Source organism: Osmerus eperlanus, chromosome 5 (assembly GCF_963692335.1).
Source record: "Osmerus eperlanus chromosome 5, fOsmEpe2.1, whole genome shotgun sequence".
Lineage (NCBI taxonomy): Eukaryota > Metazoa > Chordata > Actinopteri > Osmeriformes > Osmeridae > Osmerus > Osmerus eperlanus.
The window spans coordinates 9897676-9915973 of NC_085022.1; the positions used below are offsets into that span (position 1 = coordinate 9897676).

Sequence of the window (18298 nt, forward strand, 5' to 3'; positions counted from 1 at the left end):
CTTCAAAATAAAGTCACGTAATAATTCTGAATACAATTATATAATTCTAAATTAAGACATTGCTTGAAAAAAAATTATACATTATTATAATGCAATTGCGACAATTGCATTCAGGCCTATAGATAGTTATACATATTGTATACAATATGGCGAGGTAGCTGACTTAACCATTCCTGAATGTGCTTTTCATCAACACCAAGTTTGCGTGCTATAGATCTGTTGCTGGTGGTGAGTGCTTTCTGCACAGGTTTCTGTTTGAAAGCTAAAGTGTAAGAATGTTACAGCATGCTGCGTCAGATTTGTACACAAAGTAGAGACACGCGCGGCATACATTTTACACTGGGCTTTTGTTTGACTTCCTTGTCTATTCTGTGTTTGTCTATGGCTGCACTGCAGCTACAATTCACTGAATCTCTCTTACCAATTAAACGTTGCCCTTGAATGAACGCCACCCTCGAATAAACGCTGCACCACTAACTGCTCTATTAAAAGGGTTCACTATGAAGCAAACCATTCTAACAAAATAATAACATTTACAATGATTTCAACAAGAAGTCTCTCTGACTTGACAACTCTCTAAACAAGCAACTTTCCAAAGCAATCTCTGAAACAGCTGACCAGTGTGGTAATTTTATGTTGACAACTAAACCGCTGATTGGAAGTGCGCGGCTGATTGCCAATCACGAGATAGGGAGACTGATAGCCAACCGCCAACAAACGCTGACTAGACCATACCTGCATGCAGCGAATAGAAAGAAAGAGGGGAGAAAAGAAAAAACACACAACCACAACTATACAGACTGAATTAGGACATTTTAAACATGGGTCCGTAACAAAGACGTTGTTAAAAATGCTCATTCACATTCATTTTTCTCAATTAATCTTATCACTTAAACACACTGGTTTAGCATTTTTTCCCACAAGGAAGTCTAACCTCAACAGTGGATCCTTGGTCCCTGGATCTCTTGCTGGAACATGGCATCTAAAAAAACACATAGAAAAACCATCAAAAACTATGAAATGTAACATACCACACTACTGCTTAACAATTTCATAGTCTTACATTATCATAACTTCATACTCAACAGTTCTAGTATACAGACCTTTAAGAAAATATTGAAATGGTTAGGATTCTCAAAACACCAATCTCTGTACTTAAAAAAAATATTTAGACATCCATTATTTACCTTTATTCAATTTACACTGTCTACATTCAAATTTAAGTCTGTAAAATGTAAACATAGAGAAACGGACTCGACTATAAATACAAATTAAGACCAATTGAGAACAATTTATCTTGCAAATGGTTTTTACTTTAAATTCATGTTTCACCAAAAGAATCATCACAGTTTAACACAAATAACCAAACCTTACTGTTAAAATACTGCCAAGCCACTGACTCACATTAGAAAATTAAAACAAATAAACATAGCCTAGAAGATGTACTTGTAGGTCAATTACATAATCAAGAGCATGGAGTAGGAATGGATGGATGACAAAATACCCCGCCGAGCCCAATCCATTAAATATTTCCTACCCATAAGTTAATTTCCTGAATGCAATAATTCACCAACATTTTGACAATTTCATGCTCCAAACTTTGTGGGAACAGTTTGGAGATGGCCCCTTCCTGTTCTAACATGACTGTGCAACAGTGCACAAAGCAAGGCCCATAAACACATGGATGAGTGAGATTGGTGTGGACGAACTTGAGTGGCCTGCACACAGTCCTGACCTCAACCCAATACAACACCTTTGGGATGAATTAGAGCAGGGACTGCGAGCCAAACCTTCTTGTTCCACATCAATGTTGGACCTCACAAATGCACTTCTGGAAGAATGGTAAAACATTTCCATAAACCTCTTAAACCTTGTGGAAAGCCTTCCTAGACCAGTTGAAACTATTATAGCTACAAAGGGTGGTCCGACATCATATCCTATGGTTTAAGAATGAGATGTCACTCACGTTCATGAGCGTGTAAAGGCAACCGAGCGAATACTTTGTCAATTTAGTGTATAAAATTGATACAAATATAAAATGTTATCAAGAGATAGGAAATCGTGCAGCATGGTACAATGCTGATTACAAACGTATTGTGGGTCTATAGGCTTTCAATGGAACTCCTAAACGATCAAAGCTAGCAAGCAAAACAACCATGGTACCATTGCTACTTGCTTATGCTAGGTAGCTCTAACTGTGCAGCAAACTAGGCTACCTAGCTACAGTTTCAAAAAGAATAACTTACGATGTGAAGACCGTCAGAAAAACTTGGAACGAACAAACAAAATTACATCAACAATGACATGTAGCTAAAGATAGAATAACCCAACCGTAGGTACGTACAGTACATAAATTTGAAACGCCGTCCACAAAAGCAAAAACTAGCCTTAAGGGTTATAGCTTGCTCGGCATTTATTTGACCTCCTTGTCTATTTGTTTGTGTATGGCCGCACTGCAACTACAATTCACTGAATCTGTCTTACTAATTAAACGTTGCCTTCGAATAAACGCCGCACCACAAATGATCATTGTGTAATACACGCTGCAGTGTTTAATCGAAAGACACATTTGGAACTCACCGTACTAATTTAAATTACATCAACAATGACATGTAAAAATAGAACAACCCAACCGCATAGTTACGCACAGTATACAAATTTCAAACGCGTCTCACAGAAGCAAGTATAATGTTAAAGATTTTACGACTTGCTAGCCTGTAATACTGTCTGTACAAAAAGATATCCTTAGCTCAGCTAGCCTAGATAGATTAGCTGCTATCCTGTTTACGACAGTATAAAAGTCTTCAAGTTATCATACGAATACAAACGCTAAAATACATGTTTTGTACTGCCATTGTAGGATCTTATTACTCACTGTCAAATGTAACAATGAAAATCTCTGAGGGCTGCAGGAGTTCTCCAACGATAAAATAAAATGGTCGTCTTCTTGTGCGTGTACCAAGCTCGCGCGTGTGTCAAGGAGCAAAGGGAGAGAGGATTTGGGGGAAACAGCCCTAGAAATTAGCCAAGCATGCATGTTTCAAATATTCACTAAAAATCGAGTTTTCATGTTACAGTCAACTTTTTCTCAGATTTGTGTACTCAACATTCTCAAGAGTCTTCATATGAACTAGTGATTGAATCAGAGTATCAGTTTTTGGCCGGCGGATGTGTAAAGCATTATTTTAGCATTAGCAATAAATTCAATTTGCTTTATATCAATCATTTTTAGAGGTATGAAGTTGCCTTTGCACATGGTAACATGTTGTAGTGTCTTCCACGTGACATACCAAGTTTGGTGTTGATATCTCAAAGATTTGCTGAGATTTGACCAAACGTCCTGTTTGGTTGCTTTGTTGCAGATTTTGATTGGCTCTACCGGACAAACGGTTTTGAAAATCAGAAATCCCTACGATAACTTTTGTGAGGCTCAGTCTGGATATCATCTATGGCAATTTTGAAGAAAATTCGACCAAAAATGTAGGAGGAGTAGGGAAAAAACGCGTTTCCTTAATCTTTATTGTACAGACAAATTCAATATGGCGGCCGTTATAGCTTCTTGAGGCTTTTTTATTCCTCATGAGAAATAAGGCATATGTAATGAATTTCAGAATTTTGGGACTTATGGCCTGCAAATGGCATCAATTTGAAAATTGACATATTGGGGCGTGGCCTGTAGCGCCACCTATTGTCTCACATGGCCCATGTTTGGTATGGTAGTTACTAATGGTCTGCAGTTTCAACATGCCAAATTTCACAACTTTTTACGGTACTGGTCTAGGGGCTGCCATTGACTCCCATGGGTAAAACATAATAATAATACCACCAATAACAATAGGGTTCTCCTACCGGAGGAACCCTAATAATAAATATAGCTGCAAGCAGCAATGGAGGGGCCAAGCAGTCCAGAGCAGGACATGGCCTCCATAGCACTTGTGCAACAATTAAGTCACAACAACCTGTTGCACTCATGCAACACACCAAGTTTGGTTGAAATATATGTTTGCGTTCAAGAGTACTTATAGTTCAAAGTTATTTTTCTGGTATAACACTGCAGGCCTCCTCTGCTCCTCATGGGAACGATGGAACCCAAGTTTGGTGACAATCGCGCAAATGGTTGCTGAGATATGCTCTTGCGCCTCGTTTGGCGGCTTCGCCACCGCTTTTGATCGTCTCTACCGAACAAACGTTTTTGAAAATTGAAAATTCTTCTGATTGCTTTTGTGAAACTTGGTCTAAAGATCATCTTTGCCAAATTTGGTAAACATTGGACAAAAATTGGGGCGTGCAAAAGGTTTTTATACTTTTCCATGAAATCCAAAATGGCGGCCACGTCCGTTAGAATTTTATGAAAAGTTATTAATAGTCAGGCTTGATATCTCACAAGACATCAACAGACAAAGAAATTACTTTATTAAGGTAAACACTTCAACAGTTATTAGCCAAAACACGTTTATGCTTCCGGCCACGCCCCCTTTTAGTCACATGACACAATCTTTGGAGGACATCCTCAGAATAAGTTTCCGAGGCGGCCTACCAAATTTAGTTTCACTGCCTCAAACAACTGCTGAGATATGACTTCACTTCCTGTTTGGTGGCTTTTCTGCTGATTTTGATTGGCTGTCACGGACAAACGGTTGTGGGTATCAAAATGCTCTACCATAACTTTTGTGCGGCTTGGTCTGAAGAGCATATCTGGTAATTTTGAAGAAGATTTGACAAAGATTGTAGGAGGAGTAGGCTTTCAAAGGTTTTTGATAAAACCGGAAATAGCGGAAAATCTATAAACCGGAAATTGACGCCATGGTGTGCATTGAATTCGGCTTGATCCAGGGAATCCAATGGTACCTCATTTTTGAAAATGGGTCATACGGTTTAAAAGTTGCGTGTGTAAACACAACTCCAACTTTGACCCATTGGTGGCGCTAGAGTGCCCGAGTATGGGACATGAAACTTTGTGAATTGGACCAGGGGACTGTCCCCAATGAGTGTGCCAAATTTCACAACTTTCGACCAAGCGCTTCTAGGGCCTGCCATAGACACCCAGTCTTAAGAAGTATAATAATAATAATAATAATAATAATAATAATACTAACAATAACAATAGGTGCCTCGCAGCTTCGCTGCTTGGCCCCTAATAATAATAATACTAACAATAACAATAGGTGCCTCGCAGCTTCGCTGCTTGGCCCCTAATAATAATAATAATAATACTAACAATAACAATAGGTGCTTCGCAGCTTCGCTGCTTGGCCCCTAATAATACTAACAATAACAATAGGTGCCTCGCAGCTTCGCTGCTTGGCCCCTAATAAGAAAAGGTAGAAACACTTAAGTGGCTTCGCCGCTTCGCGGCTTGGCCACCAATAATACATATTTTTGATGCATTTACCCACCCGTAGTGAAGTCCACGTTCTCTTACCGTCACGTGTCGTTGCCAGTATCAAAGCATGCAAGACAACAATGGCTTCGCATGAAGGTGATGTCAAACGAGTTGACGTGCTTCGCCAAATTTACTTCAACGATTTGATTCGTGACTTTGCCTTCAAAAAAGTAGACGAGTGGACTTAAACTAGTCCCACACTGATTATCTAGCCTATGTTCTTTTTAGTAGGCGGCCACAGCCTGATAATTAAATTGTTCAATCGAGTTGTTTGAATATATGTGTTCGCTGGGCTGTGTGTGTGCATTACAATCAGTGGCGATTTCTTTAAGACTGCAAGGGAAGCTCAGCGTCCCCTAAAATTTCAAAAAATTAATGGTCAAATATTTACTATTGTGTTAACATTTTAAATGCGTTAGAACACGTTCATATCGAAGACGAGTTCTTTCAGAATCAGCTAAAGGTCGACTGACTGATTTCCTTCTCATACATTCCCGTAGCGTCACAGTGCATTTCCCTGTTGAAGCTCAGCTTCCATGGACTTCAATGGGGCTGCTTTTAACAGTTTTTTTCAGTGCTTCGAAACTATACGGTCATTGGATGAATGCTGAGATTATGTCCCGCCTCGGACGCTCAGCGTCTCTGGGGGTGAATGGAAGAGTGGGCTGGCCTGAACTTCCGCGTGATGATTGTGGGTTGTCGAATTGTCCAATTTTCATCATACATTTCATACAATTATACACCACGTTCCTTGTTTCAGTTGAACCTAATTTCCACATTTACTCCTCGATTAATATTGTTTTGTTAGATCGTTCGTTCATTCATTCAGTAGGCTAGGGTCGTAGGGGTGAAATAGCCAGTGAATAGCCAAATAAATAAAACATTTTTAGGATGTAGACCGAAAATGAGCTTCCCCTCTTCGAAAGACCAGCAGCCGCCACTGATTACAATGTATCACATACTGATATTTTTGTCTGTCATAATTTAATTGCTAATCCCTCTCTCTCTAATATATTTTGATAAAAATCCTAGTAATAATAATATATATATATTTACAAATATTTTGCGAGGGGGGGGGGGAGGCTTCTGCCCAGGGCCCCAGATGACCTTAACCTGGCCCTAATTTATAGCAACACGACATATCTTGCCAATTGCATGGGTCTTGTCAAATTGCCCATCTTTCTTGTAAAATCCGAAGTGTTGCCAAACCTTGGATTTATTGCAATTCGTAGGAACGTGTAACTCTTCCTCCACCATGACAACACTCGCCCGAACACGCCTCCAACTTGCGCGAAACTTGGCCGAGAGACTTGACGAGAATCGGCCACTGACAGCAGTGAGTGGAGATGAGAGCGCGCTTAAGAAACAGTTAGAGAGGAGGAATCTATCTAAATATAAAATTATTGGTCACAAATCATTGGTCACATTTCTAAATAATAAAGGTGTTAGCCTACACACGATTCTATATAAATACATCGGATTATACAGACGCAAAAATGTTAGAAACGATGCACCGCGATTTCATCTCACATTGTATCCGGTGCACACTTTTTTGATCCGGGCAATCGCATTGTGAGCTTTTATGCCGATGCACCGATGCGAACCGGTGAATCTTACCATCCCTAGTTTCTACCCATCCACTGCTGGCCTCTTCAAGGCCAAGGGCTCACACTGACTCAAACACTTTATCTGCACAATGACACGTTGCCATATTTGCACAATGTTGCCCTATTGTATTGTATATTATAGCTATGTCATTAAAAAAATTATAATAATTCTAAATGTTTACATACTTTAGCCCCTTAGTATTGTACTTTGTACCTTTTAGTATAGTTAGACTGTACACTGATTTAAGATTCCTATATGTTGAATGTATGCACCTTCCTGCCAAATTGTCTGTACAAACTTTCATGGTGAATAAAACGCATTCTGATTCTTAGCCCATTGAATTGTATTACCGAGTACTACCAAGTATTCCAGCTTCAACAAAAACTGGGTAACCATTAAAGCCTACCTGAGTGAAGCGCTGCTACAACATGATTTTCAGATTTTTGGGGGGGGATACAACGTCAGAGAAATAAGTTTAATTGAAGGATAGATATGATTGAAAGTTTAGGCTATATAAACACTTTTAATGCGTAGGAAACTATGTCCGTATATGTTTATTGTTTGCACTTCCCTGCCACAGTAAATTCCGTGTTTGTTCACATACGTGGCGAATAAACCGTATTCTGATGTCTTTGCATGTAGGCTAACCGGTGTAGATCTGTATTTTTTTGTCATAGCCTGGCTACTCTTTGTCCAACATTTAGTTTGTTGTGTTTTCGGATAATGAAAACGTGGTGTAACTAAAACAAGTTTCTAAATTAAGTGAATATTTAATAACTGTATATCATGTTCACTACACTTAGCCTAACTAAAGTTAGAACCAAAGTGAAATATCCGGACTACAAATATGGCGCATATAACGTATAACCCACATTCATTGCAGTATAACTATTCTTAAACGACCACACCCCCACTATGACAGTACCATTACTACAATAGATTACACATTTATACATATGTGTATGAGGTGCTGGCACACCTGAAATCCATCACAGACCCTTTCCTGGACCCACTGCAGTTTGCCTACAGAGCCAACAGGTCTGTGGATGACACCGTTAACATGGCCCTCCACTTCACCCTACAGCACCTGGACTCCCCAGCATCCTACGCCAGGATCCTGTTTGTGGATTTCAGCTCTGCCTTCAATATCATCATCCCCGCCCTGCTTCAGGACAAGCTCTCCCAGCTGAATGTGCCTGATTCCACCTGCAGGTGGATCACAGACTTCCTGTCTGACAGGAAGCAGTGCGTTAAGCTGGGAACACAAGTCTCTGACTCTCGGCCGTCAGCACTGGATCTCCTCAGGGCTGCGTCCTTTCCCCTCTGCTCTTCTCCCTGTACACCAACAGCTGCACCTCCAGTCATTCGTCTGTCAAACTTCTGAAGTTTGCGGACGACATCACCCTCATTTTGCTCATCTCTGACGGGGATGAGTCTGATTACAGGTGGGAAGCTGACAACCTGGTGACCTGGTGTAGCCAGAACAACTTAGAGCTCAATGCTCTTAAGACAGTGGAGGTGGACTTCAGGAAGAATACAGCCCCACTCACCCCCATCACGCTGTGCGACTCCCCAGTCAACACTGTGGAGTCCTTCCGCTTCCTGGGCACCATCCTCTCCCAGGACCTCAAGTGGGAACTGAACATCAGCTCCCTCACCAAAAAAGCACAACAGAGGATGTACTTCCTACGGCAGCTGAAGAAATTCTACCTGCCAAAGACAATGATGGTGCACTTCTACACAGCCATCATTGAGTCCATCCTGCCACTGCCAAGGACAAGAGCAGACTGCAGCATATCATCCGCACTGCCAAGAAGGTGATCGGCTGCAATCTGCCTACCCTCGAGGACCTGCACACCTCGAGGACCCTGAGGCGAGCGAGGAAGATTGTGGCCACCCCTCCCACCCTGGCCACTCCCTGTTCCAGCTACTCCCCTCCGGTAGAAGGCCGCGGTCCATCAGGACCAAAACCTCACGCCATAAGAACAGTTTCTTTCCATCTGCTACTGGCCTCTTCAACAAGGCCAAGGACTCCCATTGACATTCATTCATTTATTTAACTATAAGTCCATCTAATGGCAATTACACTATGCATAAGCCACTTTCATCTCAGTATCTGATTGCACTATGTTGACCACTCATGCTGCTCACTCTTATTCTTATATATGTTTTATATTTAAATTGTTTTATTCTTAGATTGTTTAGTTCTTAGAAATAGTTAAACTTTTTTACTTTTACCTAATTTAAGATTCGTATATGTTTATTGTTTGCACCTCCCTGCCACAGTCAATTCTGTGTTTGTATAACATACATGGCGAATAAACCGAATTCTGATTCTGATGTGTTTTATACTGTGGTCATTTGGCTAAGGGGCTATATACACTTATTATTCCACATTCTCTCATTTACCATAAAGATGCCATTATATTACATTTACCATTGCACAATATACAATCTCCATACACCCTTGTGTACAAGATATATAGGATATAAATGTGCGATCCAGGGACAGCTCCAGTCAGTGACAAACAATAGATAAGTTAAATCGTAAAACAGTATTATCTTGGATGTTTATTTAACCCTTGTGTTATCTTCGGGTCATTCTGACCCATCAGCCGTGTGACCCACCGTCGTATTGCGACAAATTTACCTCATACAAAAACAAAGTGAAGCATTTTCTTTTAACCGTTGGGCTGTCTCAGACCCCCCACATTGCAAAGGTTAAAAGAAAATTATTTTTATTAGTTTTTGTATTGGGTAAAACTGGGTAAACACAATGATGGTTCGTTATGAACCTTTGGGTCATGTGACCCGAAGGCAGCACAAGGGATAATGACGTAGACTATTCAATACCGTGTGTGTGACATTAAAGGAGAATCAATTTCATTTGAAAATGTTTTATTGAAGAAAGAAGTAAGAAAGAAAGAAAGATTATACTTATTATTATTAATTATAGTTGGAACAAAACAAAGCAACAGCATCTTTGGTACATGGGCACCTAATGGATACCGATTGTGTCCGTATCTGCCAGCCACTCCAATGGCCACTTCTTTCCACTGTAACACAAAAATAAACAATGACGTCAGATGTTTTGGTTATAGCTGTGTTGTACTGGATTTTCATTACTCCACAGCTGGCTAATCTTGGTCAACTACAATATAGAACAGACAAGGTCAAAAATACATACTAGAGTCCATTTCAGAAGGGGGCAACACCTAATTGTCCCTTTAAGTCACGAAAATATTAAAGAACACATGGTGGATGTCTTGTGTTGTTATTGTGTACTATAATCCATTCTGTTTCTGACATGAATCATTACTTGGTATGCACTATACTATATATAAGTGTCTTACATGTTTGGTAAATAACCCAACTGCTCAGTATCATTCATTCTCATCAGTCATTTACATTTAGTCAGCGACTTAAATTTAGTACAGGGACATTTCCCCTGAGGCAAGTAGGGTGAAGTGCCTTGCCCAAGGACACAACATCATTTTGCACAGCCGAGAATCGAACCGACAACCTTCTGATTACTAGCCCGATTCTCTAACCGCTCAGCGTTATGCCACTGCATACTTCTATTCTATAAAAAAAACAAAAAAACATTATTATTCATAAGTATGCAGTGACATAACGACATCTCTGACGTTGATAACAAATCAAACCGTTTAGAAATCGGTTGAAAATTGAGCAAGTTATGGTCATTTAAAAAGTACATGTAGCACCAACACAATGTTATGGGTGAGCGAAATCGACTGTAGCAAGATGGCCGCCATGTGCGGTCGTTCGACTCCGTTGTCCGGCAACGCGGACGAGACATCTAGCCTTTATATATATCTATGGGTGTCCCTATCTGCCTTCGATCTTGTGCAGCTGCGTTGGTCTGAAGATAACCACGCCCCTCTCGTTTGCATGTGAGACTGGAAATAAATACAGCACAGAAATAATAATGTGGTGCTCGGACATATATGTGGCGTTAGGAAATAAAAGTCTAAGAAAATAAATAAATGTGGCATTAGGAAATAAAAGTCCCATGAAATAAATAAATGTTGTTTTTTCCAAAAACTTCATTTTGAAATAAATAAATGTATTTATTTACTGATGTTGGTAAATGGATTCAGCTATATAATTATATAATGCTATACTTTTTTTTTATATTTATTGCCATATTTGTTTAATTTCAGAATTTATTTCATAGCCATATTTATTTATGTATGTATTTATCTATTTATTTACCTATTTATTTATTTATTTAATTTTGACTAACTCGGCGTTCCTTAGATTGTTAGCTTTGCAGACGAGTTACACGTCACACGAGCCAAAGCAATGTTTACAAAGGTAGCTAACTTCAGCGCTACGTCGCAGCTATCAAAGACAAAGTCCCCACACATACTAGGTCGCCGCCATCACTCCCATTGGGAACCAATGATAAAAAGGCAGAGACGACACGGACATTGTGGGCAAAGCTTGTCTACATTGTATGCTTTTCGGCTGTGCGATGGCACTTGTCACCCCCCATACAGGTAGAGCTATCCCCCTAGCACAAGTGCTGGACACCCGGTGTTATCGCCCTGGTTTCCAGACTACCTAGTTTCCGTAAGCATGCGAGCTGTGCATTCACCTAACAGCAGCAGCTGCCGTTGGCCTCACCAGATTTGTCACAAATTCACACAACATTCAACATTATTGGGGATTTTCAAGTCGCATCTCATATTTGCTAGCCTGACGTTGTCATACTCATAATTCTAGTCAGAATATGATACCGCTCCGTTGGGCTGTGAGTATGGGGCGTGTTTCAACCGAACCCAGACAAAAAATGCCTCTTCGCTCAATTGGATAGACCTACAACCAATCAGAGCAACGTAGTATGTGACGAATCCCGTAGGAAGGACGGCAAAAACATATTTTCGATCGACAAATGCCTTGATCGCGTTTCTCTGTTCCTCTTTCAAAATTAATGCGCTGTCGATGTCTTCTAAAACAGACTCGATAGCAGAATCTACACATCTCAGCTCTCCAGCGGCAGCCATGTTTGTTGAAAACGAATTCAACCCAAGCGCTCTTTGGTGACGTGGTTGATTATGTTACTATTGATCATCTGTCCATCATCGTATAAAGCCCGCCCTGACAATTTGATTTGTCCGAACAGCTCTTGTTCGGGCATAGTTTTTCCCCAACCGAGCAACTTCAGACCTAACTTCCCGACCAAAAGATTTTGGGGGTGGGGCTAAGTTCGCAGGCTACATATTTGCTGCTGTAGGCTAAGAAAATAAAACAGTTGCAAGCTGGCATGAAGTGGGATTCTATCGCACTAGAGCAAAAACACATATGATTGATGGTCTGTTGCTATGGCTCATGGAGAAAAGGAGCTTTCAGTCATGAATTTATTGGCATTCAGGCAACATTTTGTATGGGTTCATCGAAAACAACTGGTTACGGTGGGCACACCAGAAAATACCCGAATGTGTAGGCTAATCACGTATTTGAGGTTGTCTTGAGGCAATAGCCACATTTCCCACGATACCACAGCCCCTTATGAAACTACATCTCACAAATTAATACTTCGATCGTCACTGTGAACCCAGGCAATAGGCTACGATCAAAATACGCTTAACCCTTAACCCTAAAGGAAGTCTTTTTAGCCCCATGGTGGCTTTCTACACTTGCCGTCTTGCACATGAACACGGTGCTCGATAAGTCTCAAACTATTTAAGACTTTGTGGTCAATATTATGTAGAGCAATTATCCGCCCAAGTAGCCTACCTCTACAAAGTCTAATGTGTGCCAAAATGATATATCCTGACAAGCTATGTTGATCAATTTGATCTACTAAGGCCAGTATGCGATCTCTGACATGACTAATGTCTTCCATCATCTCTCGAATCTAGGTGTCCATATCTGCCTTCGATCTTGTGCAACTGCGTTGGTCTGAAGATAATCACGCCCCTCTCGTTTGCATGTGAGATTGGAAATATATGTAACATTAGGAAATAAAAGTCTCAAAATATAAATAAATGTGGCTTTAGGAAATGAAAATCCCATGAAATAAATAAATGTCTTTACAAAAACGTCATTTTGAAATAAGTAAATGTATTTCTTATATACTAGTGTAATAATTGGACCAATACGCTGATCTTATTGGTCCAGAAGACGTTCTCAAAAGTTAATAAATCTGTTTGTATACACCTCCTGAAAGTTTGCAGAGGTAAATAAACGTTTTTACGGACCTAGCAACAAGCGGTTGCCTTGGAGATGTAGCAATTGACCTTAACAACGTGGCATCTGCTCGGCAACAAAGTAGCCAAAATTGCCTAAAAAACCCTAAAACAACCAAATATGTTTTTTTCACAGGTCCGCAAACGCCCCGCAATCGCTTCCCGTTTTAAAGAAGTATCTGAAGCAGACAGAAGACGAATTCTGGTTGAAAGAAATATGTTCTGTTCACGAAATAAAGTATTTGTGTTATTGAAACTCCACAGAGTTGTTGATATGTTGCCTTGGAGATGTAGTGATGTCACCAGTGCAAGTGCAGCTGATTGCTCTGACAACATGGTGTCTGCTCCAGATTCGATGTGTTTGATTTGGGATCTTCCCATGTATTGTTGTAGTATATAAGAAACCAAATGTTTACTCCTTGACAGGTCAGCAAACGCTTTGTCGCCTCGATTTGTTAAAACGATTGGTTTTAAACCTTGACCTACCGTCTCGGTTAACAAACGTTTTAACAAATCTCGGTTTACAAAGGCGTTTGCAGACCTGTCGAGGAGTAAACATTTGCAGTTTATTTATTGATGTAGGTAAATGGATTCAGCTATATAATTATATGATCCTATATTTATATATTTATTGCCATCTTTTTTAAATTTCAGAATTTATTTCATAGCCATATTTATTTATTAATGTATTTATTTATTTGTTTACTTATCTTTTTATTTCTGACTCACTCGGCGTTCCGTAGTAAAAAAGGGTCTAACAACGCCCCACACAGATTCCTGGAATCAATAGAGATTAACCTTTGCGTAACATATATATCGTATATGTTAAGTGTTTTGTACCTCCCTGCCACAGTAAATTCTGTGTTTGTATAAAATACATGGCGAATAAACCGAATTCTGATTCTGATATAGCCAGGGCCGTCGTTACACCCTTTTTGCTGTATTAAAACAGTAGAAATCTGCTGTGCCCAAGTAAAATCTAAAGTTTGAGTTTTAACAATTTACTTTATTAGTCAGTGCATTAATTTAGGTTGATAATCCCGGAAAAAACAAACGCAGAATCCCAATCAACGTTTGTAAAATCAAAGCAGTTGAACCGAAAACACAAACCGATGCATGCCAGCGTGCTCTTTTGAGCTTGCCAAATAGCCACTGCAGCATGCACATAGAAGTCCAGGTGTCGGACTCGGCACACAAGTCAGAATTGAGGTAGGCTAAGAAAACATTACAAAATGAAAGAACGTTTCAAAATGATAGGCCTACCGATCATCTTATTTTGACTAAAACATGAAAACAATATTACATTATATGAAGCAAAAAAAAATTGTATATGCTTAATGCTTGCATTAACTATAGATGTCTCTGCCAAAGCTGATATCAAACTTGCGTCCCTGAACGGTTGTATAGTAGGTAAAGCAAGAGGAGTTTCTATTGCCTAGTAGTGCATTGTGCGCAACACGCTTGGAAGAAAAAAAAGGGATATGCATAGGGGCCTGTGCCCCAGTACAGTTTTATGTCTAACAACGCCACTGCATATAGCCTAGCTATTGTAGCCTATAAAGCTAAGCCTACAAAAATATTTTACACATTTATAAACAACTAGCCTAATTTTAGAGACTGTTCTAAGCTACACTATCGACAGAGCTCATTGTAGCAGTGTAGAGTAAATTTGCCGTGTATGGTTAATTTCTAGATTGATCGAGAAGAGGAACGAAATTTCCGGTGGCTCTACAAGGCGCTCCAGAAAGTTCAGCACGCTGCGCTATTTAAAACCAGCCATCTTCGCCAGGAGACAGACAGAAACAGAGACGACGTAGGTTACATAGGCAACATCAGGATTCAGTAAGGTAACTAAATCATGCAAATAACAAGATCCTTGGGCAGGAGGTATACTTAACAAGCACTAGTGCAATATCAGGCATTCATATTTATGTTAGTAGCCTAATAACGTTCCTGCCGAGTCGATGTAATAGGCTAAGTCTGCTGAGTGCTTCCTTAAGCTACATAGGGCTTATTCGTTCACAACGGTCTGTATTTTGACTGACAGTTAACTTTTTTGTATTTTAATGTAAACTGTTGAATGTGTCCTAACAGTCTTTTCTTATCAGGTTGAAAAGATTCCGTCGTAAAGATGGTTCATGAGACAGGCTATTATGACCTTTTAGGTGTGAGTCCCAATGCCAGCCCAGACGAAATCAAAAAAGCATATCGAAAACTTGCGTTAAAATACCACCCAGACAAGAACCCCAGTGAAGGAGAAAAGGTGTGTGGATAATTTTTGGTGTCCGTGTCTATTTTAAACGGCATGCCTTCTAGACATGACAGCAACGGAATGTGCGGAACTTTCTGGAATGACATCGGAGTCATAGCCTCTAGTCTTGGATAATGTCATTACATTACAGTTCAGCATGTCAGCCCACAGTCACATACGATAGTAGCATCTTTTACACTATATTCGTGTTTGTACAGTTACACTACACATTTAAAATGCAACGTTAAACGTTTGACTAGCTATGCCGGACATATTGTAGCTAAACCCATGTATATTACACAACCTTAAATACGTTGTTTGTGTGCTCAATGCATAGCCTACCATTGCCCAATATCTACTTTTTTATTTATTACTTTTTTGGTTAAAACATTTATTTGTCTCTTGTTCTGCACAGTTCAAATTGATATCACAGGCATATGAAGTTTTATCCGATCCAAAGAAAAGGGATCTGTATGACCAAGGTGGAGAACAAGCTATCAAAGAGGGTGGAATGGGAGGGCAGTTTTCTTCACCTACAGACATTTTCAACATGTTTTTTGGAGGTGGAGGCAGGATGCACAGAGAAGAGAGGAGAGGTTAGGAAAATGCAACATAAAAAAGTATCTCTTTTGAATCAAGTTATTGATGAAAGACAAAATAATTAGCTGAAAAAGTATTTGCTTTCATTTAGGTAAGAATGTTATTCATCAGCTCAGTGTTACATTGGAGGAGATGTACAATGGAGCAACAAGGAAACTTGGTCTTCAAAAGAACGTGATCTGTGCAAAATGTGATGGTAAGTATAATTTGAATCATGTTTCCCTGAAACCTTTCCTTCTTTCAAATGCGTCACTGCACCGCCAAGGATGATTCACATTCCCATTGTTTATTTCACATAGGCTATGGAGGGAAGAAGGGAACGCTTGAGAAGTGTTCAAGTTGCAAGGGTAGAGGAGTTCAGATCAAGGTACAGCAGATTGGACCAGGCATGATCCAGCAAATCCAGAGTATGTGTCCTGACTGCCAGGGTCAGGGGGAAAAGTTCAACTCAAAGGACCGCTGTAAGAACTGCAATGGGCACAAAGTGGAACGCAAGAAGAAAATTATTGAAGTTCACATTGACAAAGGTTAGGTTTCCCCCTTCAGACATTTACAGGGTAACTTGTGACACTGAATCTATAGTTTCTTCTTTTCCATCTATCTTAAGCGATAAACCATTGCACAGTACTCACTGAATAAAGGAGAATGCCACAGGAAAATATGTGGTATAATATACATATATTAATCCACAAGCTGACTGTTTCTCTAGACATCTAGAGACAGTCAGCATAATCAGTGTGGAAACCCATGTTTACAGGTATGAAGGATGGCCAGAAAATAACATTCCATGGTGAAGGTGACCAAGAACCTGGATTGGAACCTGGTGATGTCATCATTGTGCTAGATCAGAAGGAACATGAGATTTTCCAGAGACAAGACGATAACCTGATCATGAAAATGGATATCAAACTAGTTGAAGCTCTCTGTGGGTTCAAGAAAACCATTTGCACCTTGGATAACAGAATGCTCATAATTACTTTGCCACCAGGTATCAAAGTTGTAGTTCAGTTAACCTGTATAAATTAGGTTACATTGTCAAATGTGCCTTATGTGGAATTTAAGAATTGATTATTAAATATCCGCAGGTCAAGTTGTGATGCATAAAGACGTCAAAGTTGTTCAGAAAGAAGGCATGCCCATTTACAGGGACCCTTATGACAAAGGACAACTAATCGTTGCGTTTGAGGTGAGCCTATACTTGTCATTAGATGTGAAGTATTGGCTATTCAGATGGCCATCTCATCATTGTGATTTTCTCTCAGGTGGGATTCCCGCAGAAACACTGGCTTCCAGAGCACCTCTTGCCTCAACTGGAAAGGTTGCTTCCCCCCAGGGACGAAGTCATGCTTACTGATGAAATGGAAGAAGTACATCTCTGTGAAATGGACTATCAGTCCCAGCAGAGGAGTTATTCCAGAGAAGCCCATGAGGAGGATGAGGATGGTCCCAGAAAGGGTGTACAGTGTCAGACACAGTGAATGTAACCATTAATCAATATAATGCCAGCGATTTGCATGACACTCACTAGTCAGAATCCAAATATCCTGTACATGGTTTGACCCAAGCCTTACGTAAGAGGTTCCTGTCCTTGCGTTTTGCAGAAGTGATTTGTCTAGCCAAATTGTTAGTTAAAAAGCCATCCGTTGTTGTTTTCTTGTTACTTCTGTGTATTGACAGAGTTTGTGGTGTTCTTTAGTCAACCTGATTATATGAGAGAAGGACTTGGGCACACATTGCTTTTTCATTCTGATTCATTTCTAGAAGTGCTGTATGCTTTCCATGAAGGCACTTTCAGTGTTTCCTCAATATCTTTGTCAAAAATGAACATAGAAACTTCAGACCTGTTTCACATTATTCTACCCCTAGCTGACCAAGTTGTCCAAGCTTTGGTTTGGTGATAAAGATGATTATTGATTAACCCATAGCCAATAAATCAATAAAAACACCAATATTTCTGTGTTTCCTCAATATCTTTGTCAAAAAGGACCACAGAAACTTGAGACCTGTTTCAAATTCTTCTACAACTATCTGAACAAGTCGTCCAACCTTTGGTTTGGTGATAAAGTTGATTATTGATTAACCCATAGCCAATAAATCAATAAAAATACCAATATTTCAGTGTTTCCTCAATATATTTGTCAAAAATGACCACAGAAACTTGAGACCTGTTTCACATTCTTCTACTACTATCTGAACAAGTTGTCCAACCTTTGGTTTGGTGATAAAGTTGATTATTGATTA

General features: G+C 39.8%; 2 protein-coding genes across 3 annotated transcripts in view; both read left to right on the forward strand.

Annotated features, from left to right (window-relative positions):
* Window positions 1–15044, forward strand: part of idh3a (isocitrate dehydrogenase (NAD(+)) 3 catalytic subunit alpha) — a 44378-nt gene extending 29334 nt beyond the window's left edge. Inside the window, exon 4 of the mRNA XM_062461558.1 lies at window positions 14900–15044. Within this exon, the coding sequence (XP_062317542.1) occupies window positions 14900–14904 (5 nt within the window). The 3' untranslated portion in view covers window positions 14905–15044. The remainder of the gene's footprint in view (window positions 1–14899) is intronic.
* The window catches only part of dnaja (DnaJ heat shock protein family (Hsp40) member A), a 106663-nt gene extending 88686 nt beyond the window's left edge, over window positions 1–17977 (forward strand). The window contains exons 1-7 of one of the 2 annotated variants that reach the window (XM_062461548.1): window positions 15315–15469; window positions 15873–16053; window positions 16149–16253; window positions 16357–16584; window positions 16815–17045; window positions 17143–17243; window positions 17320–17977. In XM_062461548.1, coding sequence (XP_062317532.1) covers window positions 15338–15469; window positions 15873–16053; window positions 16149–16253; window positions 16357–16584; window positions 16815–17045; window positions 17143–17243; window positions 17320–17535 — 1194 coding nt within the window. In that variant the 5' untranslated portion in view covers window positions 15315–15337 and the 3' untranslated portion in view covers window positions 17536–17977. Of the gene's footprint in view, window positions 1–15314; window positions 15470–15872; window positions 16054–16148; window positions 16254–16356; window positions 16585–16814; window positions 17046–17142; window positions 17244–17319 lie in introns of those variants that run through there. The other variant, XM_062461549.1, reaches the window with a different exon arrangement.
* The last annotated feature ends 321 nt before the right edge of the window (window positions 17978–18298 follow it).